Source organism: Alligator mississippiensis, chromosome 4, assembly GCF_030867095.1.
Source record: "Alligator mississippiensis isolate rAllMis1 chromosome 4, rAllMis1, whole genome shotgun sequence".
Taxonomy (NCBI): Eukaryota; Metazoa; Chordata; order Crocodylia; family Alligatoridae; genus Alligator; species Alligator mississippiensis.
The window spans coordinates 243,336,223-243,361,432 of NC_081827.1; the positions used below are offsets into that span (position 1 = coordinate 243,336,223).

The 25,210-nt window shown below is 45.8% G+C and overlaps 1 protein-coding gene and 1 long non-coding RNA gene across 4 annotated transcripts in view; one reads left to right on the forward strand and one right to left on the reverse strand.

Moving 5' to 3' along the window:
* Positions 1-426: 426 nt before the first annotated feature.
* SCTR (secretin receptor) overlaps positions 427-25,210 on the reverse strand; it is a 31,528-nt gene continuing 6,744 nt past the window's right edge. For 2 of the 3 annotated variants that reach the window (XM_006258680.4, XM_019480656.2), the window contains 11 exons: positions 18,720-18,830; positions 12,966-13,069; positions 12,338-12,435; positions 11,253-11,385; positions 8,829-8,982; positions 8,671-8,731; positions 6,828-6,897; positions 3,360-3,451; positions 3,127-3,265; positions 2,864-2,905; positions 427-1,750 (listed from right to left, as the gene is read on the reverse strand). In XM_006258680.4, coding sequence (XP_006258742.1) covers positions 1,574-1,750; positions 2,864-2,905; positions 3,127-3,265; positions 3,360-3,451; positions 6,828-6,897; positions 8,671-8,731; positions 8,829-8,982; positions 11,253-11,385; positions 12,338-12,435; positions 12,966-13,069; positions 18,720-18,830 — 1,181 coding nt within the window. In that variant the 3' untranslated portion in view covers positions 427-1,573. The remainder of the gene's footprint in view (positions 1,751-2,863; positions 2,906-3,126; positions 3,266-3,359; positions 3,452-6,827; positions 6,898-8,670; positions 8,732-8,828; positions 8,983-11,252; positions 11,386-12,337; positions 12,436-12,965; positions 13,070-18,719; positions 18,831-25,210) is intronic. The other variant, XM_019480655.2, reaches the window with a different exon arrangement.
* On the forward strand, positions 1,746-24,491 carry LOC109281443 (uncharacterized). The gene is made up of 3 exons (XR_009462137.1): positions 1,746-1,840; positions 18,732-19,100; positions 22,691-24,491. It is a non-coding gene; the product is annotated as an uncharacterized LOC109281443 (long non-coding RNA).

Consider the following 25,210-nt stretch of genomic DNA (forward strand, 5'->3'; position numbering starts at 1 on the left):
TTGCCCAAGAAGTCTGAAGTCAACGATGTGAAGACTACAAGTAGATGCTCCGCCCAGGTGACGAAGGATTGCCCAACTCGGCTTGCTACTGACTGGAAAAAATACAGGAGGACGTTTTCTCATCTACCTGGAGCTGTTTAAGCACCATTTATAACAGTCAGCAAAGCCCATCTCGTGAGGGTATGATTCTTTCCGAACTTTGAAGGTGTGCCTTAGCATCCTGCCAAATCATGAAACTACGTGTCGCCGGGTCTGTTGTGAGGATTAATATTTGCAAACAAATCGGACCGGAAAAATCTCAGACGAAAGAGTTTCCCACCAGAGAACATAGTTCCAGCAGAACTGAAACACTTAAACTGATGGCTGATTTTTATCAGAATTTCATTTTTTAAAGGGAAAAATAAAACAGGCAAAGCCAGGAGAGGATGAAGTCATTAGGGGAATTTATTTTAAATGGATTTCTTAAATTTAGCTACTTGGTTTGACTTATTTTTAGCTGAACTGTTTGATCCCTTCCTAGGGCCAGGGAAACTCGTATAGCAAGATATCATTCTTGAAATTGTTATTTTGGACCAGAACTCCAGCTGGCATATATAAGTGTAGCTCCAGAAAGGTCATACATTGTATAATCTCACTGACTTCATTAGATTTGTGTGAGGACAGACCTTGAAAGAATTTTCCCCTGCCGGTCTTGGTTTGCTTCCCACGTTATTGTCTAGTTTAATTGAGTTTTAAGTGCCCCGAGCATCTGCATTTCCACCGGTTCCCTTTGAAGATGGACTGGATGGATTCATAAATACGGAGATGACAATTTGTGTCAAAGGCTATTTTATTAAGGTTGGCTAACATGGGAATTTTCCAAAGTAGCTCTGCTGCTGCCAGCTCAAGCACTGGCATTAATCTAAATTATACAAGTGTGTTGCTTTCTGAGATCTTCTTTAGTAGAAGAGTGGAAGGGAAGAAATCTATTTCCAATGCCATTGAAACTTATCTAGGTAACAGCTACATAACAGGAGAGAAATAACTGGACCAAGCCCTGACCTTCCCAGCCATTTCTTCTAAAATTAGGTTCTGAAGATGGGTTGAAACAAAGGGATAACAAATACTATGCTTGAAACAAAGGAATAACTAATTCTGCATTTTCAACCAATATGGTGCTCAAGAATACACTGCAACACTCATTCTGCAAAGCAGAATATATAGTGCAAACTTCAATTTAAAAAAAAAAAAGAGAAATAAGATACATTTGAAAACCATGAGAACAACCCAGCCAGGACAACCCAAGAAAAAGCCACAAAGAGCAAGTGCTTCAGGTCAGCATGACAGCCCCAAAATACAGGAGGAGGAAGGCAAACATGACTGATTTGCAGAAAAATGGAGAAAGAGCAGGATGTTTGGCCGCCTCCTTTGCAAAAGGACCACAATAATACTTATGCAGGATACCAGCACATAGATGTGCTGCAAGACGAGTTGACCCGGGGCCAAGTTCTGCTTTCAGGATGCACAAACGGGTTCCTGGTGCAGTCCATGGGAAGTTGAGCGTGTGCGCCCGAGTTAGTCCAAATGGGCTCCGTTAAATGATACTTGATTTCTGAGTGCACTGCCTCTTTTGCTCAGGAGGGCTGGGCTTTATCGTGTGCATCACCTGAGTGAAACTGCTTCCCCCATTACTAGCTGAGGAGCTGAGATGCTGACGCAAGTGTTTGCTTAAATGCCACTGCCTCCATTTCCTCTGGACTTCCAGCTGAACCTAAGCAGTGAGGATACACAACTCTGGTCAGTGAGTTTGTGTGGGATCTCACATTGCAAAGAACCCATACAATACAGCATAGCCTTAGAGGTAAGTGCTTGTTATTAGGAGCAGCTGTGGTTAGAGTCGGTCAGGAATTTTTCGATGGAACATTTTTTTCCATCAGAAAGTAAATGAGTTGAGATTCAAACTCTTCCCAGGACATTATCAGCTTCAGTTAGCATCCCATGGGGGGGGCATGAAACCATGTTTAAAAAAAAAAAAAAAGGCATTTTGCTTTTTTTCTAAATAAAATGCAGAGTTTTTCCATTTGCAACAACTTTCTGTTGCAATGCTTCCTTGTATTCACAGCTCTGACACATTGATTTACAGGGAGGGAAAGGTAAAAGCTTAAAAGGTCAGTCTAAACCAAACATTTCCAAATCATTTGCACACTTTGATCTGTTCATGTTCAGACCGTGAACATTTCAAAATGGACTTTGTGGCTTGATTCCAGAAGGACCAGGAAAATCTTCCAAAATATCAAATTCTCCCAAAAATGGGAAGAGTTTCCTGCCCAGCTCTGATGGAGGTAACACTTTGGGAACCACAGAACCAGGCCTCATAGCAGTAAGGTCTATACAAAACAGCCCCGGTCCCCAAGACTGTAAAATCTAGGTTGATCTTATTGGCAGTCTAATCAGAGTTTTGATACACTCCTCCCCACCGATCAATTAAAGTAACTATATAGCCATGGGATGACAAATAAATGATTGCCATGGATTAGGAACTAAAGACAGACCCCAAGAGGAAGGATACATGGTTAATTTTCAGCATTAACAGCAGTGTGCTCCAGTGTTTCATACCAGGCCTGCTGTTTAATAAATGATCTGGAGAGGAGGCAGCAGAAAGGTGGAGAAGTTTGCAAGATAATACATAATTATTTGGGTTAGTCAAGTCGAGGAGATGGCGAGGCATTTCACAGGTGACAGCAGGCAAATTGGCAGCAAGCTGGCAGGTGAAATAGGAGGCAGCTCGCATGGGAATGAATAATTTGAACTAATCAGACATATCGCTGTGGGATGCTTAAGCAACAGAAGACCTCTATAGGAGCTGGGTAGGCAGAAAACTCACCTCACTATTAAGGAAACAGTAAAGCACAGCCACAACAAATCCCTGTAAAATAACAAAACCAGATTAATTGATTAATTCCTAGATTTACGTTGCAACCTCAGGTGTGTTTTTTTTTTTTACATCTAGATTGGATTTAATTTAAAGAAATATATCCCCTCCAAAAGTTGCTTGCTCCTACTGGTCTCCCTCTCCTTTGTACATGGCATTCACGAACAAAAGGAAAATGCCTTTTTTGGCCTTGAAAGTGTGAAGTCAAACCGTACCTGGAATGATCCAACTGCCAGTTCAAAGAAGAGCTGGATTTCCATTGTGCCGCTCTTTGCATCTTCAGGGAAAAAAGCAAAAATGATGTAGTGAACTCCAAAGAGGGGAATGAGAAGGAGTGTTGATTTTGCAAGTCTCCTAATAGCAGAAATAAATGGGAAGGCACCATAAAATGGGAGAAAGTATCATTTTAATGAAAAGGGGGGAAGGGAGGGAGAAGGACATAACCTACTTGTACTGGTCGAAATCATTGGTCCTTCCTTCTGGCGACCTGAGCTTGCTCATTAAGATTCTTAAAATATTCACAAAAAGGATGAAGTTAATCTGTAAAAACAACACGCACAGAGGACAGGCGTCAAGCTGCAGAGACCCCCTTGCATTAGCAGCCCCCGGGTACACCCTACGCAGCACCTACAGCCTGGCGTTACCGTTCAGATCTAACCATGTTCATCTCTAGTTGCTCCCAGAGGGTGCAATGATCTCTGTGGAGCCTCTGCTCACTTCAACTCTCTTTTGAAGACTCGGGCGTTATATATGCTCTGTTCTGCCCCTTTGTCCAGGGGTTTATTCCCACCCCCCTCCCAAGGCACAGCTAAATAGTTGTCAGGATTTATTATTAAAACATAAATGGCTAAGGAAAGGGGGACCGTGCATGCCTGTACAATAAGTGGCTTGCATTTTTTGACTGCCGCCTATGCAAACCGCGGTTGCGAACAAGAACTGCTGAACGGCCCAGCTTGCCCAGGTGCAAATGAAGATGTTCAGAGGAGGGTATTAAAAAGACCATTTGCCAACCATTGTCACAACCACAGTTTGCTCTGTCTACTGGGAAGCTGTGGGCTCCCAGATAGTGGAAGCAAAGAAACTGCAGGCAACCCTGGCTTCATGAGGGTAGTAACTGCTGGAGCACTGCTTGTTTCCGTCCAGGAAAGCCGGCTAAAAGTGCTGATGTGCTTCTTGGAACAGTGAAGCAAAACCAGTCCCTGCTCATTTGACCTGGCAGTCAAAGAGCAGAAATAACAAGATATAGTCGGACCCAAATTCAATTCTCCTCTCTTGATAAGAAGTAATATAAACCAGATGGCAGCATGGGGAAATAATCTTGGGCTTATCTGTGTTCCATATCACAGCTCCTCGCATGCATGCCCTGTGCTCCACCAACAGCCCGGCTTGTGCCCCATGAAGCTGCAAAACAAACCGCTGCACTGCTGCTTTTAACCTTTTCCTCCGCATATGCAAGTAAATCCGACGCCCTGTACTGGGGGGAAGTCTCAGTCTAATGGAGGTAAACATGAAAGGGGAACCTCTTCATACTTCCTCCACATGCATCCCTTGCAAATGGGAGGATTGTGGGACACACTTGCATCCAATGCAAGGTTCCTTCGAGTTATGCCTGAGAGCATTATGTCACTGCGGCTTCCTCGGAGCAGATAAGGGTCTTTGGGTAGACCAACCAACTAAGTGTTTAGTTGGTCTAATAAAAGGCATCATATCTACCCAAAAAACCTTGTCTGCCCATGCCCTTAGACCAACACGGCTACATCCAACCTTCCTCAGAGCTGAATCTAGTGCTGCCCTTTACACTGGCTCCTACTTCTCTTGGACAGACCTCAGCTGGCCCTAACTAGGAGGATGGGCTGGGATTAATAAGAGATCTGGTGGGTGAGGTAAGAGAGCTGTTAAGTGGGGGAATGGCAGAATTAGAGAAATCTAAAGGCAGGACACAAGCAGAGGGAGTTGCCAGCTGACTTTTCCCAGGGTAGAGAGGCCTGGGGAGTAGCAGAGAAGCTGTACGTGTTGATTTTCTCAGGGTGGGAGAAGGTGCAGTGCCAGGGAAGTGGTAGGCTCAGCCCTGGTGAAGAAAGAACAACTGGATAGAGAGACTGGGAGTCTTTCCTGGGAAGAGATAAAAGTGTGGGGAGGGCTCAGAGTGGCTGCTTGAAAGAGAGGGTGGATGAAGAGCGACAGCAGGCACTGAAACAAGGGTATCTGTAGTGCTGCGCTGTTCTGGGGACTCTGTTCAAGAGAAATTATCTGCATTGGGATTTCAAGGATTACTTGCACTGTGTTACTAATACTCTGCCCTATACTGGTATGATCCAAGCCCTGAGAAAGCCTTGAGAGATAAGCACCCTACAGCTCTGGCACCTGCTACAAAGAGGAACTCAGGCAGTAAAGTGGATTTGATACATGGTGTAGGGTTTTGAGGAGCCTTGGAGGGGGAAACTGAGGCAGGAGCAGCTCAGGAAGCCTGGTGTGTTACTCCTCCCCAGGCTCAAATTGACAATTTTCATTCAACCCCTTGAGCTCTGCAAATATGTTTGTCATGTGGTTGGCACTGGAATCACCCCCAACCTTGTTTAAACATGGACAGGGGTTGGTATTTAAATACTGGTCTGGCGAAGACCTGCCTGTCCAGTTGTGCAGTCCTCCAGCTGTGACGTCGGGGGAGTTGAATGGTTGTTAATGAACCCAGGATTTGGCCCAGCAGAGCTGTCTAGCACTCCCTCGTGCTCACCCAAGTGATACCTAGGGTCATGGTTTCCGAAATGTGAAATGCAGAAGCCCCTAGTGAAGTCCAGCTTCCCCGTTCCACTCCCCAGGTGTTTTGCATTGATAAGCACCAGCAGATGGACTTAATTATAATGAATCTGCACCAGAATATCAGGAGGCGCTAATTCACTGTCAGGGCGGCTAGGATCTGGAACCAACTTCCAAGAGAAGTGATGCTGGCTCCTACCCTGGGGGTCTTTAAGAGGAGGCTGGATGAACACCTTGCCGGGGTTGTTTGACCCCAGTACTCTTTCCTGCCATGGCAGGGGGTCAGACTTGATGATCTGCTCAGGTCCCTTCCGACCCTACCAACTATGAAACTATAATTGTAGAGATGTCACTGGTGTTCGGATGGACTGCACGTGGCCCATCTCCGTCCTACTGAGCCAACGGCCCACCAACTTGATTAGTCGTTAAGAACCCCCCATGCAACTGGGTTGAACGTGCACCACCAAAGATACGGGAGTCCTGTGATCAAAGTCAGGACATCGAGGGCCACGTGTCCACCTGCAGGTCACCCATTCCAGGCTCCCCGAGCCACGCAGCCCAGCAGTCCTGCGTGCACTGAATACTTGTGGGTGGAGGGGTCTTAGGGCAATGCCTCTAGCCTTAGGGAGAGCGTACTTATCCCAGCGGTGCACCAGCACCTTATCACGTGGAATCCAGCAGGGAGCTGGGCCTGTGTTTTAAAAGCAAAAACCCCTGCTTATGTAAGACAAGTTGTTTTTGGCTTAGCTGGGAGAAGCAGTGCCGAGGCGGAGGCACAAAGGTTATTGTGCTGAGATCTTCAGCTCCTCTGCACCCCCTTCATTGCCTTCCCGGGAACAGTCCAAAACAAGCTTCCACAAGCCAGCTGAAGTGCCTGCGAAATCAACAGGATGTGGAAACCTGATCCCCGCTTGGCCGTTGCTGCCGGGGAGGAAACTCAGAGGAATCCTCGTGAATTTAACCCTAGAGGCAATCCTTACAGACCCGGATCCCGCTGAGCAAAACGCTCCCGGGGAGTTATTCCCGTACTGCACCAGCGAAGGGGTGTGCGGAGCATCCTGTTGTTGATGTGGCTCTAAAACCCGTTGTGCTGATACTCTCTGATGTCCCGGTATCTGGAAGTAGACTTTTCAATGCACTTGTCCCAGGACAGACTTACAAAAATAGACAAAACTACAGGGCCTCTGACAATCCACCAGATAGCAGCTTTGGTATTAATGTCCCAGCACCTGCAATAATAGAAGAAAAAGAGGTCCTTGTTAAATCACCCACTGCTAACAAAGCTCACCCTAGGACTTAATTTCATAGCACTTCAAATAGGTTTCCGTGCCATTTTTTTTTTTTTCACAGAATAATTTCCCACAGGTATCGGAGCCAAAACTTCTAGGAGACCAGGTTCACACCTGTTCCTGACAAAATGGCAGATTGCCCTTCAAAATAAAGCCCAACTCTATTTATCCAGAAGTCTGGGAGGAAACACCTGAAACCTTCATAGAAAAAAGGTTTCTCTGATTATAGGAGTCAAATGCAGCCTTTGAAAGAGTTATATAATGACTCCATCAGTGGAGCACAAAAAAAGATGCCAGGTGGCTTTCAAGCTATCAGGCTCAACTGCGGGACTGTCAAGCAGGTGCAAAAATGGTTGCAGGGCAGGACACAGACTGTCCAAATGAATGGATCGGTGTCGTCCGGGCAAGATGTGGGCAGCGGTGTACCGCAGGGGTCAGTACTTGGCTCAGTGCTGTTCAATATCTTCATCAATGATCCGGATGAGGGGGTGAAAAGCCCAATGGCCAAGTTCACGGACGACACCAAGATATGGAGCTGTGCGGATACACCTGCAGATCGGCTGCAGATACAAGCAGACCTAGACAGGCTGGCATGTTGTGCAGAACAGAACTGGATGAGGTTCAACGTAGAGAAATGCAAAGTGCTGCATCTGGGAAGGAAGGCCCCCCCCCCCCCCCCCCCCCCCCCCCCCCAGCACACCTGCAGGGCATCGCTAACCTGACCAGCACTACAAATGAAAGGGATCTGGGGGTAACAATAGACCCCAGCATGAACATGAACATGAACATGAACATGAGCTGTCAATGCAACGCAGTACCCGCTAGGGCCAATAAAACTCTGCCGTGCATCAATTAATGCATCTCCAGTAAATGCAAAGAAGTGATTCTCCCGCTTTCCTCAACATTGGTGCAGCCACAGCTGGAGTATTGCGTCCAGTTCTGGGTGCCGCACTTCAACAAGGACATGCTAAAGCTTGAGAGGGTCCAGGGAAGGACCACCCACATGATCAGGGACTTGCGTGGCAAGCCATACGAGGAGGGGCTGAGGCATCTCGGACTCTTCAGCCTAAAGAAGAGAAGGCTGAGAGGGGACCTGATTGCAGCTTACTGCTATATCAGAGGTGTACATCAGGGGCTCAGTGAACAACTGTTCACCAAGGCACCCTGGGGGAAAACTAGGAACAACGGCCACAAACTCCTGGAAGATAGTTTCAGGCTGAACATTAGGAAAAACTTCTTTACAACTAGGGTGTCCGGACTATGGACAAGCTCCCCCCAGAGGTGGTGCAATCATCTACCTTAGAGGTCTTCAAGAGAAGACTGGACGGTCACCTGGCTGGGCTCGTCTGACCCCAGATGGCTTTTCTGCTCATGCAAGGGGCTGGACCCAAGGATCCTTTGGGGTCCCTTCTGGCCTATGATACTAAGAGCCCTTCCACTAGGCTTGAAAATGCTGCCTAGCTGTAGACCAACCCTCTTTGCAAGGGCCTGAGCATCCTTTAAACCTGACCTATTCTCAGTGAGGGTTTCAGGATCCCTGCAGCCTCTGGCCCATTGCTGAGTCCCAGTGAAGTGAAGTATCATTCACAGGACCTGCAGAGCAGTCACAACTAAAGATGCTTTTCCTGAGAAGGGCAACCCTGGCAGCAGTGTGCACGCGCCTATGCAGCTTCCCTCTACGAGTACAACATGTATGGAATTTAAATGCCTTACCCTATATTTTCATGTAGCTGCCTGGTAATGGCCCATGTGATAACAAATACCATCGGGGCTCCTGCAATTGCAAGAGCCAATTATTGTACCAGATAAAGTGGCCTCAAATAAATCAGTAATAATCAAACAATTATTTTTATTGAAAAGAGACACAGTACCCCATCCCAGGGCGATGAACCACCAGAAGAACTTCCTTTCGGAGAAGAAGGAAATAACCAGGAGGGCATGGAGATACAGGCCCTCCACCAGAAGCCAGCTGTAATTAGCCATAATGCAATACTGAAAGAAGATCATGATGATTTTACATCCAGCCTAAAGAAATAGAGTAGAATTAGCTTCTGCTGCATGTTCATCTGCCTTCCTGCAGAGAGACATCTCAACAGATAAATGAGGATGCATGCTCATTGTGGTGGCAAGTGATGGTCTTAGTCTGCGTGTCTGCATGATGAGGAAGAGGAGGAACAGTGGGCAGGTGCTGGCCTGGTACTCAAAGACTTAGGTGTCATTCCCTGCTACACCCTAGACATCAGTCATATTGGGCAAGCTATGAGCCCAAAACATCCGAGATGCATCTAGTTCCCACTGATTTCTTCGTCTCTCTGCCTCAGTTCCCAATCTATAAAATGGAGATAATAGCTCACCTCTACCTCCCAAGGGGGTTGTGAGAATAAATCTAAAAACTGGGATATGGCCAGATACAATAGTAATGGAGGCAGTAAAGGGTATCTTAATTTGACAGTCTCTGAGAGGCCACAACTGAATGGGATATGGATGTGAAGGCCTGATTTCGTCTAGCTCGTGGGTTTGATGTCATTGCCCATTACAATCAGTAGTGCTACCACTGATTCACAAAGTTATTTGGCTTTTTTTCTTCTTTTTATCTCTTTTTCAGTGAAAAATAGACACCAACTTTTAAAGGGAAAATTAACTTTGGTTGAAATGTTCTCATTGTTCAGCTGCCCACACAAGTTCAGGCTAAGACTTTGCAATATTTTTATTTTTCAGTTAACACTTCTTTGTTTTTTTGGTTTAGAAAACTGAACATTGCTCCCCCCAAAAGTTTTAGTTTGTAGCATATTTCAATACAAAATGTAAAATTCAACGCATTCCAGGTAAAGCAGGGGTCACTTTTTGACCAGCTCTTGATTCACGCTGTGTTGCTGGCAACATTCAATTTAGTTTTGATTCTTACAATATTTGGCGTGGTTTCCTCCAGCCTGAACCGCCAGAATATAGAGACTGCATGAGAATCTTAGCTCGCGAGCCTAAACTTATAGCTCTTTTGGTTGTGGAGAAAAGCTTAAAAAGTTGAAATCAATGCATTTCAGAAGCTCAGAAACTATATGCCAAGTAAAAAGAGCACAGAATTATTTTCTTTTAAAAAAAATAGTTGTGATTTTTAAGTAAATCTCATGACTGTCAAGCCTGGCTGGGAATTTTTGAGGGCTGGGAGCTGGCAACACTGCTAGGGCCAGTGCAGAATCAACGTGTTCTGCCACATTGCATTGTATGATGCTGTCTTCAACTGCTGTGATATCTAGGCCCTTGCTACTAGTGCACTAATGATGTGAGTAAGGAGTATGACCCCCTACGCTCAACAACACAAGTGCAGCCCGTTGGTAGAAGGAAGGTGTGTTGCTGTTGTGCATGCCCTGCCTGGTGTGGAGAACCCCTAGCACTTCTGTAAAGAAGAGAGGAGCACTGAAGGAGGTTGCGGGAGACACGGAAATAGTGTCAGTTCTCTAAAACCCGCAGACCCTCTGCCTCTTGTGCTGCAGACTGCTAAGAAGCTTGAAGCCCCTTGGGGCTGGGGTGGGGAAGCTGAGTTGGGGAGCAAATGCAGCACGGTTTCCTCTGCACGAGGTTGATTTCTCAATGGAAATGTGTAGAAACTGCCATAGGCAGACAAGGTTCTTTGGGTCAATGTGATACCTTTATTAGACCAACTAAATAGTTGGAAAATTTAGATGGTCTAAGAAAAGATATCACATTGACCCAAAAAGTCCTTGTCGGCCTATGTCTTTAGACCAATGCGGCTATAACCATCACCTAGAAACTGCCACTGCTTTCATAGCCTCCATCCCTCCTGGGAGAGAGAGACAGTGATGCAAAGCTGCAGAGGAAGCCTTAGGCTGTATGGCCCCTGGCAGGGAGCACCCTGCCTTTGCAGGTGAGCAAAGACAGCACTTTTTCCTCGCACGTCTTACCAAACCCCCCACAGCAGAGAGCCGCAAACACTTTCTGAAGGTCTCATGTGAACATCTGGCTTCATTGAAGTCAACTGCAAAACTCCAGTTGACTGCAACGGAGCCAGGATGTAGCCTGATTTCTTCAAGCATTTCACCCTGATGCCCCAGGGAGAGGAGGATGAACCCCAACGTCTAACCCAAACTTACACAACGGTGGTGAGACTTTCAGCTCGACACAACCAGCATACAGAATACAGGGACAGGGGAAAACAGAGGAGAGCGGCATTTGTTAAAAGCTTTCTTCCCCCTGTAGCTCTGCACGTCAGGGCTGTCAGCCCCTTTCCTGTATTGCCATTTCTCTTGCTAAAATCCCAGGGGAGTCCGGGGTTTTACCATGTGAGCGCCGCAGTAGTTGACATCCTCAGAGGAAAACAGCATGGCGTCTTTGATGAAGTTTGACAGGGCGCGTAAAATAAAGGATGTGAACAGGTGCATGTGGATGTAGTTCCTTGTGCAGTGGAGTCTTCTGTGCCCAAAAGAGAGAAATCCTATATAGTTAATGCTCCCCAGACAAGGGAGGGCTGGCTGATCTCAGCATCAGGACTCTGCCTGGGCTCTCGACTTCGAGAACTGGCAGGACCTACTCAGCCCTTTATCTTTCAAAGGGAGTCTGATTTAATCCCATTCATTTGTCTGCCCTACAGGGTTCTTTCAGAAGGAAACTTTCAAGCCACATTTGCTCTGCACAGACACTAATCTGAGCACGGCTGTACAAGTGAGCATTTGCTCTATTATCTTTGGTCTGCTTTCCCTTCCCACCCCCTTTCTGAATTATGGTGTGTGCCAACCAGCTGTCTTATACGCAGCGTGGGTCACATTTTGCTGATGTTGTCTATTCTTTGCATTTGCCTTCAACGTGTTGAATCCTATGTGAAGTCGGTGAGCCTTTACAGACTCAGGACAATGGTTTGCAAAACATTTGCAGTTCCTTCTGCAAAGAGTGCGCTTTACTGACATCCATTGTCAGCTAAACATAGTTGGTTGAGTAACCAGCCAACGCAGACCTCCAGAACACACACGTTACAAGTGCTGATGGCAAAACTGAGAGCAGATTTGGCCCGTGTAAATCTGAAACACCTTCTCTGAAGCCAATGCATTGTGACACAGAAGAGAATTTCACCCAGGCTGTAAATAAGAAAGGAAAACTGAGTGTAACTAGAAGAGAAAAAAAGCTGTCTACTGCTGAGATCAGTTACCATAGGACAGAAATGATGGCAGCTCTACCACTTGGAGCATTTAAAAGAGAAAAACACACTACAGGGCCGGAGCAGTGAACTCAGACTACTTCTGCCTCTAGTTTCTAGAACGGTTGTGAGACTGTTTAACCATCTATGTTCCTGTGAAAGCAAGCACATTAATTTGGGTCTGGGAGGGTTAATCAGAGGTTTTGCAAACAAAGAAGGTCCACTTCTCCTCACCTAAAGGCTGCCAGGATCCCCAAGGCTATCATCAGCGTCAGGAGGGAAGTGCTGTATCCAACCGTGTACATGGTCTTCAGCTTCATGAAATAGGTGCGCTGCAAAAGAGATACCAATGGGCATCTTCACTCTGAAGTCTTACAGGACCAACAGCAATCAGGGCTCTCTCTCTCTAATGCAGGGGCGGGCAATTATTTTGAGTGGAGGGCCACTTACTGAGTTTTGGCAAGCCATTGAGGGCCGCATGACAGGCAGTCAAGGGCAGTTAAATATTAATTTTCTACATTTTTTAGGGGCCCCTGCGGGCTGGATAGAATGGCTTGACAGGCTGCATCTGGCCCGCAGGCCACATTTTGCCCACCCCTGCTCTAATGTCTCATACTTAGGTCCTTTAGCTGACCTACGACCATCATGCTGGGAGCCAAAGCCAAGGGAGAGCTTCAGACAGGAGTCTGGTATTCAGTCTTTTGAGGAGCAAGGGGGCACATCCACCCACCCCAGGCTCCATCTCATGCCACAGCCATTAAACCACGCTTTCTCTCTGTTGCTGGTTTACAGTTCCCCTCCCTCCCCTGCCCCAGATCATTAAGCAACACATGTTAAGTCACAAATAATAAATCAGACTCACTCTCTCCTCATTAGTAGTGTCATTCACATCATAGCCACAGGCAACATCAGGTCTTGGAAATGTCTCGGACCAACCTTCACTGGTGCAGTTCCTATACACGAAGCCTGTATTGTGGCAGCAGTAACAAAGCGAGATATAATCGCTCACTATTATGCGAGGGTGATTATTCTGCTTAATGATCAGTAACAAGTAAATACCAGTATGCCAACAGCAGCGCTGAATAGCTTTCTCCACAGCATGCAGAGAGCACAGCTGGAGGTGAGATGCAGCGAGGAGCATGAGCACCTTCTTGAAGCAGGTAGTTCTTGAACAGAGGCAAAATGAACCAACAAAACACTGACCCTGACCTAGGAGTGCTTAGAGCGTGACCCAAAACCTATTGAAGTCAATGGAAAGACTTCTGTTCTCTACTAAAAGATCTGGGTCAGGTCTATAATCCTGCATGGTGGAAGTTTATGTTACTGGTTTCAATAGGACCTGGGCCATATATACTTGGGCCCTAAAAAAGTCCACCTCTCTCTTTATGTGTTGGCAGATGTTCTTACTAATAAAGCCCTAAACTCAAACACCTGAGAGAAGGGTGATGCTCAGACATGGTCCATCTACTCTGGACCATGGTATCCTATAGGTTAAGAGGCTCAGTCCCTGAATACCAGAATTCAAGGCCCATCCATTCTTCAGGCTTTTGTGGGAGGAGGAAATTGAGCTGGTCTAATAAAAGATATCAGGTTTACCCCAAGAACCTTGTCTGCACACAGAAGATACAGTTGAATAGATAGGGCAGTGAGTGAACTATGTTGATACCATATTTGCCCAGTGTATTTGTGTGGTTCTGGCTGTTCACACACCCAGGGATGGTTGTGATGCATATGGTTTATTAACTGAAATATAAATAACCGTATTCTACACAGCTGGTATTTGTTGGCTGACGATCTGGGAGCAACAAAGCTGTGACTCACGGAGTCACAGATCCAATTCATCCCATGGTCAAATCTGTCATTCTCGTGAAGGTCCCTAAGTTAGATGTCTTTATGAGGATTTGTCATAACCTGATGATGAGAGAAAATGGTGATAGATGGAGTGCCAATGGCTCTGCTCATTCCATAGACAATCTCTGTTATCCCATTCTAAGGCAGGGGCGGGCAATTATTTTGGGCAGAGGGCCACTTACTGAGTTTTGGCAAGCCATTGAGGGCCGCATAACAGGCAGCCAGGGGCAGATATATATTAATTTTCTAAATTTTGTAGGGGCGCCACGGGCCAGATAGAATGGCCTGTTGGGCCGCATCCAGCCCGCAGGCCACATTTTGCCCACCCCATTCTAAGGTGATTTCTGATCTTTAACATAACTATAAGCACATGTGCGTTTGCAGGATTTTCAAGGGAAAAAAAATCACCTGATTTGTGTACTTGTCCCCCAGCAGCCAGGGGAGAGCTTAGCTCTGTGAACTTCTAACCTAGGTCCAGCCTTTCTTGGAGGAATAAACCACACCTGTGTGTTTTTCTACTATGTAGCAGGAGCACAGCATCTAGCTGACAGTATCACCTGCAGGTTTCAGAGAGGCTTCCCGCAAGACCTCAGTTTCCGATCCGATGCATTTCATGAAGCAAGAACGGGAACAACCCCCAGGACTAAGTGCTCGACCTTGTGTTAGGCATTAGCAGGGCAAATGAAATGGAGACCCTATAAGCTAATACCAGATCACCGAAGGAATGTGTGACCTTAACAGGTTGCTAGAATGGCCATCTGTACCCACACGGAGAGGTACTTCGGCCAAAGAAACAGAGCCTTGGTAAAAGCAATAGCTATGTGCAACAGTCAGACAAGCTACTACCCGTCTCCTCCGCTCTAAAGGTGAAATTCTGACCCGAGGAAAACTCCCCTTGCCTCTAATCAGGACAGGATTTTACCCAGGGAAAGGTAAACTGCTGTCAGAACAAGCGTACTGCAGGGTAGAGCCGCTTTGCTCTTCTCCGTCTTTTACTATGCTCTTCCTACAGAGAAACATGACTTAGTAAGGTCCCGTGCAGCTCTGTAATGACTCTAGTCATTGCCTGGCAGATTATTGTTTTCCTTGGAAATATTACAGGGAGGGAAACTATATTTGGGCACTTGTTTTGCCGCAGACTCCGGGATCTAACCTAGCTGCTTTATTTTTCTGTAGTCTTGCAAGACGTGTCCAAAACTGAAGGGTCAGAGAGAGAAGCATGAGATGCACATGCATGAGACTATCAGTGGAGTATATGGGAATTTACAGGGTAGGAGCGAACATAAAGTCTGGACTGTTGCACCATTGTGGATGATCCTATAGTGAGATGACATCTGCTCTAACTACGGGTCTGAGTTAAAGGTCCCATAGGAAAAGAAGATGTATAACAAAGGCTTTGATCCTTGCTTGGCTGGAATTGCAAATGTGTTCTACGTCTATTTATGAAAGTCTTGCTCCAGCTAATTTCTCTGGAAGGATCAGGCTTGTGGATTTTTGAGTTCATGTTTTCCATGTTCTGTTGTAATACAACAGCAAAGTGAAAAAAGTGAAGCATCTTAGGAAAAACTCCCACTTTTCCCTTCCTGTCCCCACACCCTACCAGCCTGCCTTGAAACTTGACTGCATGCATCCTTGACTGGGAGGTGCAGAATGTGTGTTTCTAGCAGATGGTGATAAGCAAGATAAGTAGGCTCAAAATGCACTGCTTAGAAGTGTGCTTATAACCTACAATACTGATTGCAAAGAAGGGCTTTAAGTGTGTCAGAGGACAAGGCACGATAAAAAGGGGCATGTGCAGATGTGTTGGCATCTATTGTCTGTCTGCATAAGTACAGGGCTTTAGGTGAGGCGTCAAGAAGAAGGTATAACATTGGCATCTATGGGCATAGATTTCTTATGAAAGATTTCTACTCAGGAAATTGTGATATGCTTTCCTTTATTCCCTCTGTTGAGTCTGTGTCCATTTGAACAGGCAGAAAGTTGAGCATTCGGATCTCCATCCAAACTTCACAGGTGCTATGCTGTATTTGGGTCCAGATTTTCTTTTCAATTCAACACGATGTTGGGCCAGCCAAGAAGGCTGAGAGCAGCTGCAGATTTCCTCTTCTAGCACTCACCAGTATTTATGACTGCTTACAGACATAAAAACCCCTCCAGAAACTGCACTCTACTTTAAACTCCGCGCACCCTGACACCGAGCCCAGCATATGCGCAGAAGTAGCATGGTGTTGGTCCTGGCTTGCCCAATGTCTGTATGGTTTGGGCATTTCTGCAGGGCTTTTTTTGCACTTTTAAGTAATAGCTGATTGAATCTCCTTTAGCTAAAAGCACCAAAAAGCGCCACTGAAGTGCCCAGTCTATACAGACACTGCAGAGCTGTGTTGAACTAACACACGGTTTCTTCCTGTAAAGCGCAGGGGAGAGGGGGGGTTTCCATGTCTGTCACTGCTGACAGATTTAGTTCAGACCCGTTTGCATCACTGCCACGTGGTTCTTTTGCATTTGCAGACATCAGTTTCCTTTGTAGCTAAGTGACCAACAGAGCAAAGTTTTGGCTGCTGTGTTTTCCTGTGAGATAGGCAATTTTAAGGGGAAAAACAAAAATTTGTCCAAGACGTGGCAGCAACCTTGCGAGATGCAGGAGTTACAAGCCAGCAGAAAGCACGGTGCTAATTTGGATTCAAAACAATGAATGAAACAAGTCAAAAACAGGATCTCTGCCTGTGGACTCTGTCTTGAAGCCTGTATCTTTGATCATTGCTTATTAGGAGTGACTCACAGCAACTCTCAGCCTCTGCATAATCAAGGCAAATTAAGTTAAGGTTGTTAGACTATCTCCAGAATAATGGGACACACCCTAGATTTCAGATCAGGCAACCTTTGGATATGCAGACCTTTGCTTGGTTGTGAGGACTCCTCGGTTTTGATAAGGACACCTCTGTTTTTGACTGAGCCAACTTGACGTGTGTGCAGAAGTGTGGGGGGGTTGCCATTTAAAGTGCTTTATTGCTGCAACTTCACAGAAGCACACGGCTTTATAGCACTTTAAAAATGGGTACAGCACTTTAAATTAACCCTTGCTAAATGAGGTATTAAATTTGAAGCCCTGTATTTTACACCACTTTAGCAACCTACAGCACTTTAAATAACGCTGGTCAAATTTCTGACCACTGGAGAAGCCCCAGCTGGCTGCAGGGCGTTTCCTGCCTCCAAGCCTGGAAAGTGCAGAGAGGTTCAAAACCACCCCCGCTTCCCTGCCCCTGCAGCCTCCCCGCCCCCCCAACACTGCACTTCTATCATATTTAAGAGTGCTGTAACTTTATAGTGCTATAAAGAATGCTCTAAATCAGGGGTTTCCAAATTGTGGTACACATACCCCTGGGGTATGCAAGACATCTCTGGCAGGGTACGTGGGAGAAATGATATAATGGCAAATTTAATTTTCATTCTAATAATAATTGGCATTTAAGGAGTTAAATATAAAAGGTATACTGGTAGGGGTACTTGAGCAGCTGGCAAATCTGGAAGGGGGTACACAATAAGCAAAATTTGGGGAATCTCTGCTTTAAATTACAGCGCTGCAAAGGAGCACTTCTGTACACACACGTGAGCCGCTCCCTCCAGTGGCTGAAACAGAAGGTTTCCAATCAGACCTAAGAGAGACTTGTACTTTTATGGCCAAAGATTACATGAGACCTGACTGCGGTTATGTCAGGAAGAGATTTCCTCAGATATTCAGACCTTCCTAAATGTTACCCTTTATGCTAACATAGAGCTGGAGGGGGTTAGCAGGCAGTTTCTTAATGTTCTTATGCTCCTATGTTCGCTATATTAATGTAATAATTTGAATAGTTCATAGATTCATAGTTTCATAGTAGGTAGGGTCAAAAGGGACCTGAGCAGATCATCAAGTCCGACCCCCTGCCATAGGCAAGAATAGTGTTTTCTTCAAAATAGCTGAAATAGGATGCACAAATTTTAAATATCATCAAATATTCCTCTTCTTATGCTGAATCTATCTTACTTTGGCTCCTATCTGCCTCATAGTTGAATGCCTTCTTCCATAAAATAATTGTTAAAAGAGTGGCTGGGTGTTTTTATGTAAATAAGGGATCACATTGAGTTACGGTATTTTGATGTTTCATAACCAGAGAGACAAACCAGCCTTTTATCATTTGGGGGCACTGTCAGATTAAGCAGAAATGACTGCGTTTTCAATGTCTATTATTTTGTTAGTGTTGATCCAAGCAAAAGGCGGGGAAAGGCTAATAAAAAAATCAGCCAAACTTCCTGCTAAAACCTGATGATTCCTAGAGCTTATTGCCAGCAAATTCTACCCTCTTGTCTACCTTCGATATCCCAAAAAGGTAAATGATAGAACAAAGCATTCCTTGACTTTCCCACTTCTACTGCTTGGGAAAAGGATGGTGTTCTCCATCCTTGAGAATCCCCTTTGATCCAGCCACCTGCTTTTTATTACTGCATTTAATTTCTGCATTTCTCTCAGCCCGGCCAATGAAAAAGAGCCTAGTTACTTCTATTTTTGTTTTAAGCCCGTTCCATTTTCCAGGTCTGCCTTAGTACCATGCTGAACAATATTCAGGCTGCAAACACTGCCTAGTTATGGTCATTGGCCTTTGAAAAAGAAACAGGGAAAATGGGCTGTTGGAGGGGGGGTGTCAGTTGTAGGGTTTATGAAAAGCCTGACCTGAAAGTGTCCCCCAAAATCTGACATTTAATTTGAAAAAGTGATGTTTAATGTTACCTTTTTTTCCAGTGAGCATTTGGAAGAATTTGGGGCAGTGCGCATTGACCGTCTGTCCAAGTGGGGAAGAAGGCCAGCAGCTCATGTTGTCCCACATTCCAGCACATCTCCCTACGATGGAATAACAAGACATCAGGCCACTTACTCGATCGCTAGAGTAGACCAAGCTATAAAGACCATGAGAAGAGTAGACTATGCTAGAGTAGACCACGCATTCAAGACCATGAGAAGTAAGCTCTGAAACTGCTTTCCTGAGGACTGGTCCTTCTACTGTTGAAACCAATGGCAGCAGCATGGAGAACCGTATTCTGTCCACTCTCTATATGAAGGATCATCCATTTCCAGGCAATACGGAGACGAAAGAGGGATCCCAGGTGCCAGGTCTGATTCCAAGTATGCCAAAATCAGGGGGAGTCTTTTCATCAACTCCAGGGGCTCTAGAGCAGGCCGTTGGCCCTTGGTCCTGTCACTGCCTAAGTAGCTTGGGAAGAGGAAAGAAACCAGATCTGAATATTTTTAGTTACCTCAGCAAAAACTGCTGCTTGGACAGAGTCTAATGTTTTACTTACTTGTATAAATACAAAAATGTACAACTTGACCAGTATGTTAAACAGCTATGACATTATACCATGGCAAAAGGGGAAAGATGTTCACTGGATGCCAGGCTTTTGCAAGCACAAAATCTTTTGACCTTTTAGGCACCTCTTTCACTAGTGCTGAGAGGCGGTTAGAGTGAATAATGCTAATGAACAAGTTTCTGGGCTCAGCTGTGGCTCTCAATTACTTTACCTGCTGTAAGAGCTCATAACTTAATTTAGCAAGTCCAGAAAAGCAATTACTGTGATTAGAAAGGAAAAGAATTGCACCTGCCAGTTACAGGTCAGGGAAAGGGATCATGCATTCCCTTCCAGAGACTGGGGAGATATGAATGAGGCAATTAATGGTAATATTCTCTCTGGCACAAGCCAGGTCTTGAACAATTTATGGTTTGAATCCCATTGCCTATGAGTTATTTCAGTTGGAGACTCCACCCTTGAGCCATCATTGAACCAGAAATCCCACTGCACTGTACGGTCCTATATTTCTATGTATTTAGGGATGCAACTCTTGTGACTCTCTTCTCTGTATTGCACCTTTAAATCACCAAGGACTCTACTGTCTGCCATGGCTAGCACACCATCTTATACATGTGCTCAACACCTGTTCTGATGACTTCTAATTAGAATGCATCGCAGCAGACTCGATTAATTGAGTCTGCAGAAGCGTGCTAATTAGCATGCTCCAGCAGCCTCGGTGTCATGTGTATTTAGTGTCCCTGTGCTTCACAGCAGTTGGCAGGAGTGTTTTAACTAAAGCTTGTTGAACGAGTTTTAGTTAAAGCGCCTCTGCTGCCATTTTGATGTGTGGGATGCTGAACACACGAGACACTGCAGGCGCTTTAATTAGGGTGGCTCCCGAGAGCCCCCTCCCGCACCCTGGAGCAGGGGTAAAGACACCCGTTGCATGTTGAGTGCAGGGTGGGAGGCTGAGAAGAAGCTCTCCCTCTACTTTCCCCCTCTTTTGTGGGGACTCTAGCATTTTGGCTTTTTCTTGTGCTGTTCTCCTCTATTACGCAGGGATCAGACTGATGCAAGCGAGCTGTTTGCTCCCCTCGACTGGACTGAGGGAACAATCCCCTTTGCTGCCTGTGATTAATATCTGCTGTTTCCTGAACGGCAGCTGCGGCACTGCTTCATTTGCAAGCCAGGGAGCCCGTCCTGCTGGGTGCTGGGCACCCCTTGCATACCCTGAATGCTTTTCCCTCCCTGGAAAGTGCTCAGCATTTCCTTCAAGGCCTCTGCAGCTTAGGCTTCATCAGGCTAACACAGACTGTCTCACACTCCAGATCTGCCTCCTCCTGTTTTCCCAATGATCTCTTCCTGTGCAATAAAAAGAATAGAAACAAGGAGCTTGGTCACAGCCAATGGTTTTCAGCCTGGAGTGTCTCACTTCGGCATTTACCCACCCCGGCAAGTGTTTATGGCTCAGCAGTATCATTTAACAGGCGGGGATCAGTCAAAGCCGAATGTTAGCATGGGTGAGGTCTATGTTTAGCTCTGCCCTGTTGTCTGGAGCGCAGCCCTCCGTGCTGACAGCGCGGTACAAAACCTGAACAGCAAACTGTTGTGTCAACTCCTTTGTTTCCCGGAGAACAATATACAGCGCAGCAGAGGTGAGCTTGTTGTACTGGGAGAAGGCTTCCTCCAGGGAATAGCATAAATAAGTTTGCTACTTTGGCTTTTGGACCGAGAAGGCAAGACTCTCCACCGGCAAAAAGGCATCAGAAGCAAGATGTCACTGGCCAGCTGAGATATTTCTCCTTGAGGAGGGATTTCTCAGCTGCAGGAGAGCTGGCATAGCCGGCTCCTATGCCAACTATCAGCCCTTTCTAGGCAGCATGTCAGGATGGGGCCAGAGCCCAGCTGCGCTCTGCCGATTCTTTCAATGTTTCTTGGGGACGGGAGGCAGCTGGCATAAATTAGAGCAGTCCCTAGGCTGCTCTCCATTATGTCAGAAGGAATAGAGATCCCAGTTTGCTGGCAACCTCCAGCTATTCTCTTCCGCTGAGCACATTTCAAGCAAGAGACATGTCCCCCAAGTAAACTGGCCTGCCAAAAATAAAAGAGCACTGCTGGATCAAAGGTTATTTGAGTATAACTTCCCATCTCTTGGAAACAATTGGTATTTTCAAGGCAGTGGAAAAATACAAAAGGCTCCTTTTATTTATAGCATAAATTAGTTCAGATACCCTTCTGCTTTGATATTTTGTGCCTGATTCACCACTAACTAATCCTGTTTTGGGGGCTTTCTGAGTGTAGACTTTGGTCAGCACAAGAAGGGGAACCTGCCGCATACAGAACTGCTCCCCTCCTACCACTGGAGCGAGCTTTGGCAGGGGGGATGGGGTGCTGCTGGGAAGCCCCCTGTCCCCCACTCCATAAGTGCCTTCCTCTTCCAAGCACATTTACTAGTAACACACCCACAGGGGACATGTCCCCACGAGTGGGAACATGCATTTCCCCAGGGACAATTAACAGCAATACATATTTGAGCCACTGCTAGTTTTCCCTGGGCATGTGCAGTCTGCATGTGCACTCTGGTGCGTAGCAAATTGCCCCGGGTGGGGTAAGGAAGGCTGGGGCCAGTACCCAGGCTGGCCCCAGCAGCCTTACCTGGGCTCCTGGGGGCCTCCTGGGGCTGCAGCAACAGCAATCCAGGCACACAGAGCCTGGCTGGCAGCCGGAGCGTGGCTCTGGCCAGCCAGGCTCCAATTTTGGGCAGCACATGCTGCAGCCACGCTTTTTTTTTGGTGTGGGTTTTTTAGATACTGGGATTTCCCAGTATCTAATTTTGCGCTGAGCTGCAAATATGCATGTGGTGAGCAGAATCACAAGTGCTGCGTGCATTTTGCAGTGCCTCAAAAGGCTTTGAGATGCTGCAAACCACACGGGGATGCGGCCAGGATGTCCAGAGCTTTGTTCCGCTTTTCCCCAGACGACAGAGGTCACCAAGAGCATTTCTCCCCACACACAGATATCAAGCATAAAAGATGCAGAGAACAAAAGCCTGGAGCTATTAATACCAGCAGGTTCCTACAACTTCACTCTTTGCTGACATCATTTAAATTAACTTTCCTGGAGGGAAAGGCCACCACTTTATTTACATAAGAAACCAACCTAACAACGAACCATCATTAAATCAAGACCAGGAGGCAGAAAATACTGCTCTTTGTTCAACCATGAATTCAGCCATCCTCCCCCACCTTCCCTCCCTCCTCATTTGTCTGGTTTCCATTGCCATTCCCAGAAGAGCAACTGTGAATTCCTATCACAGGAATATTGGGTTAGGGGAACAGACTTATTCTGATTTTTACTGCAAAACGTAATGGCAAGGTTTGAAAGTGACTCTCATTTTAACTGGTTTCTTCCCAGGTGCTTTACTTAGAGCAAGCCCCACGTGGAAATTTCCAGTGATGACCAGAAATTGGTCAAGAAGGCAGCTTTCCAAGTTGGATCCAAGTTCACCTGGAGAGGCTTTGCAACCTCCTTTGTAGGGGAATTTTTAAGGTCAGGTTACAGAACCGCTTGTCCAGAATGACGTGGGTCTGGATGGTCCTGCCTCGAGTAGGGGGTTAGACTAGATGGCCTCCTATCTGGGCTCTGACCTCCTAACCCTACTTTTCTATGATGCGATGATTCTACATTTAGGTTAAATTCACTGAAATGAAAGGCAACTGCATTATTCACATAAGAAACCAACCAAACAACAAACAAGATCTTTGTGCTCAAGCATGAGGCTATATCAGATTTAGGGTGTGAATATGTTGGCACCCAGTTCTTACAAAGCATCGTGGTAAGATTAGACCCCAAATGGCAGGAGTCTCATCATGGGACCGGCTCATCACACCTGCTTAATGCTGCAAATCAGACCTTTGCACCCCGCACGTGGAGGCACCCAAAACTGCAGGCTTTCTACAGCTGATCGTGCTTCTGAACATCTATATTTAAACTTCCCTGTGCTGCATATGAAAACTGTGAAAGCTTGGACAGTGTGTCTTGCACAAAAATGTAAGACCAGGGCTGGGGCAAGACTAGGTTGTGGTAACAAGACTGCCACAAGAAAATCAAACTCCGCTAATGGCTTGCAACCCATTAGGCATAAGAGAGAGTGGAGCCTTGCGGCTCCCAATACCAGACCCATGCCGTAAGGTAATAACAGTCGCAATAACAGTCCTCAACCTTCTACCACACCAGAGAAGTGATGGTTAAAAGTATTGACAGAGACCTAACACACTCGTTGCATAGATGTAACAAGACTCAGAGCAAGCCAGAAAGCCAAGTGGCCTGGGGAGAAACCTGCAAACTCAACCTACGTCTCAACTGAGCTAAATGGCACTAGAGAAAACAAAAGAACTAAAATATCCACTTCAATGCAAAATAAGAGAAAAGAAAAGCCAAGGTGCATTGAAAACATGACTGGAAATATATCCTGGTTAACTACATTCCCCCTTTGATTACGACCTATTTCCCAAAGCACACATCCAATACCTGTCTAAAGTTTTATGCTAAATCAGTCTAAATGACTGCATTTAACCTAGCTCACACCTATTGTCTGATCCTCACGGCCTCACATTTGCATTTATTAAGGCATATTTCTCAAAATAGGCAGTCAATCTCTAAATGTTTATTATGCTAAACCAGTGTGTATTCTCCTAAAACTCATACCTATTGTATCCACTGGTCTCTGATCTTCACTATCTCCCTGAGCCATTTGCTATAGCATTTATTAGGCTCCATTGTTAAAGTAACTACTGAAAAATAATATTCTGTGATCAATACCCATCCCATTTGATTCCTACATCAGCTTGCACACTTCGCAAACACACAAACAGGGTACAATTGTAATACGTTAATTCTGTCCTTGTCTGTTTTGTTCAGACTTTGATTAACCAACTATCAAGAAGGAATGCTTTGAAGCTATGCAATTAAAACAGCATAAAAAAGCAAGGCAGAACTGCCAGCAAGGTGTCTGTACAGTCCAGGAAAGATCAAGAAGCCATCCTGCCACCCAGCCGCAAGTGAAGGATCCACACAATGAGGCTGTGCAAGAACTGCGTCTTCCCTGCATTGGAGAAAGTTTTCTTTGCACAAGGACTAATAGCTCATTTTATATTGAGAAAGAGTCTTTTTCTGTCATCTAGCTTTGTAATTTGTTGGTAGTTATTAAAGCAAGCCTTTCTGCTATTCATCAACCCAGTGTTGTGTCAATTCATAAAGCCCTAGGTTAAAAATTCGGTTTCTAAGTGCAACACACTGGATTTCAAATGGGCAAGGGGTATCCTACCTCAAAGGACATCTCTCTTTAGGCAACTATCCAAGAATACTTCAGTCCATGAAGCATTATGAGTAGCAGAGACCCTGCCTTAATTTATGTGGCTGTACACACACAAATATAGTTCCTGCACCCAGTGTGTTCCATAAGATGCTTTTCTAGGCACAGGTTGGGCAGAATTAATGCTATTCATGGACAAGCATAAATAATCATTTAAAATTATTCTTCAACAGTGATGAATGCATGCACTGCCAATGGCTGTGCTAGGTATATTGCTTGAATGCTACAAGATGAATGACTCTATGCCAGAAGACACTCCAAAGCCAAAGAACTCTTTTACATGCTGTAGCAAGGCACTGGGGTGTACCTGCTCCTTTGAAGGAGCTAGCAACCTGTGAGCCTGCTAGCAGGTGAGGCAGGAGAGCTAATGAGAGGCTCACATGACAGCAAGTGGGTCAGGCTGGAGCTATATAAGCCCAGGACCTGAGTTGGTCAAGTAGTCTCTCCCTGGTAGCTGTAGAGGAAGGAGCTCCTGTCTAGGAGAGCTACCCGGGGACGCCAGGCTGAGTGCCATGCTGCCTGTGGGAACAGTGTGGCTCAGGGTGTTCACAAGGAGCCCA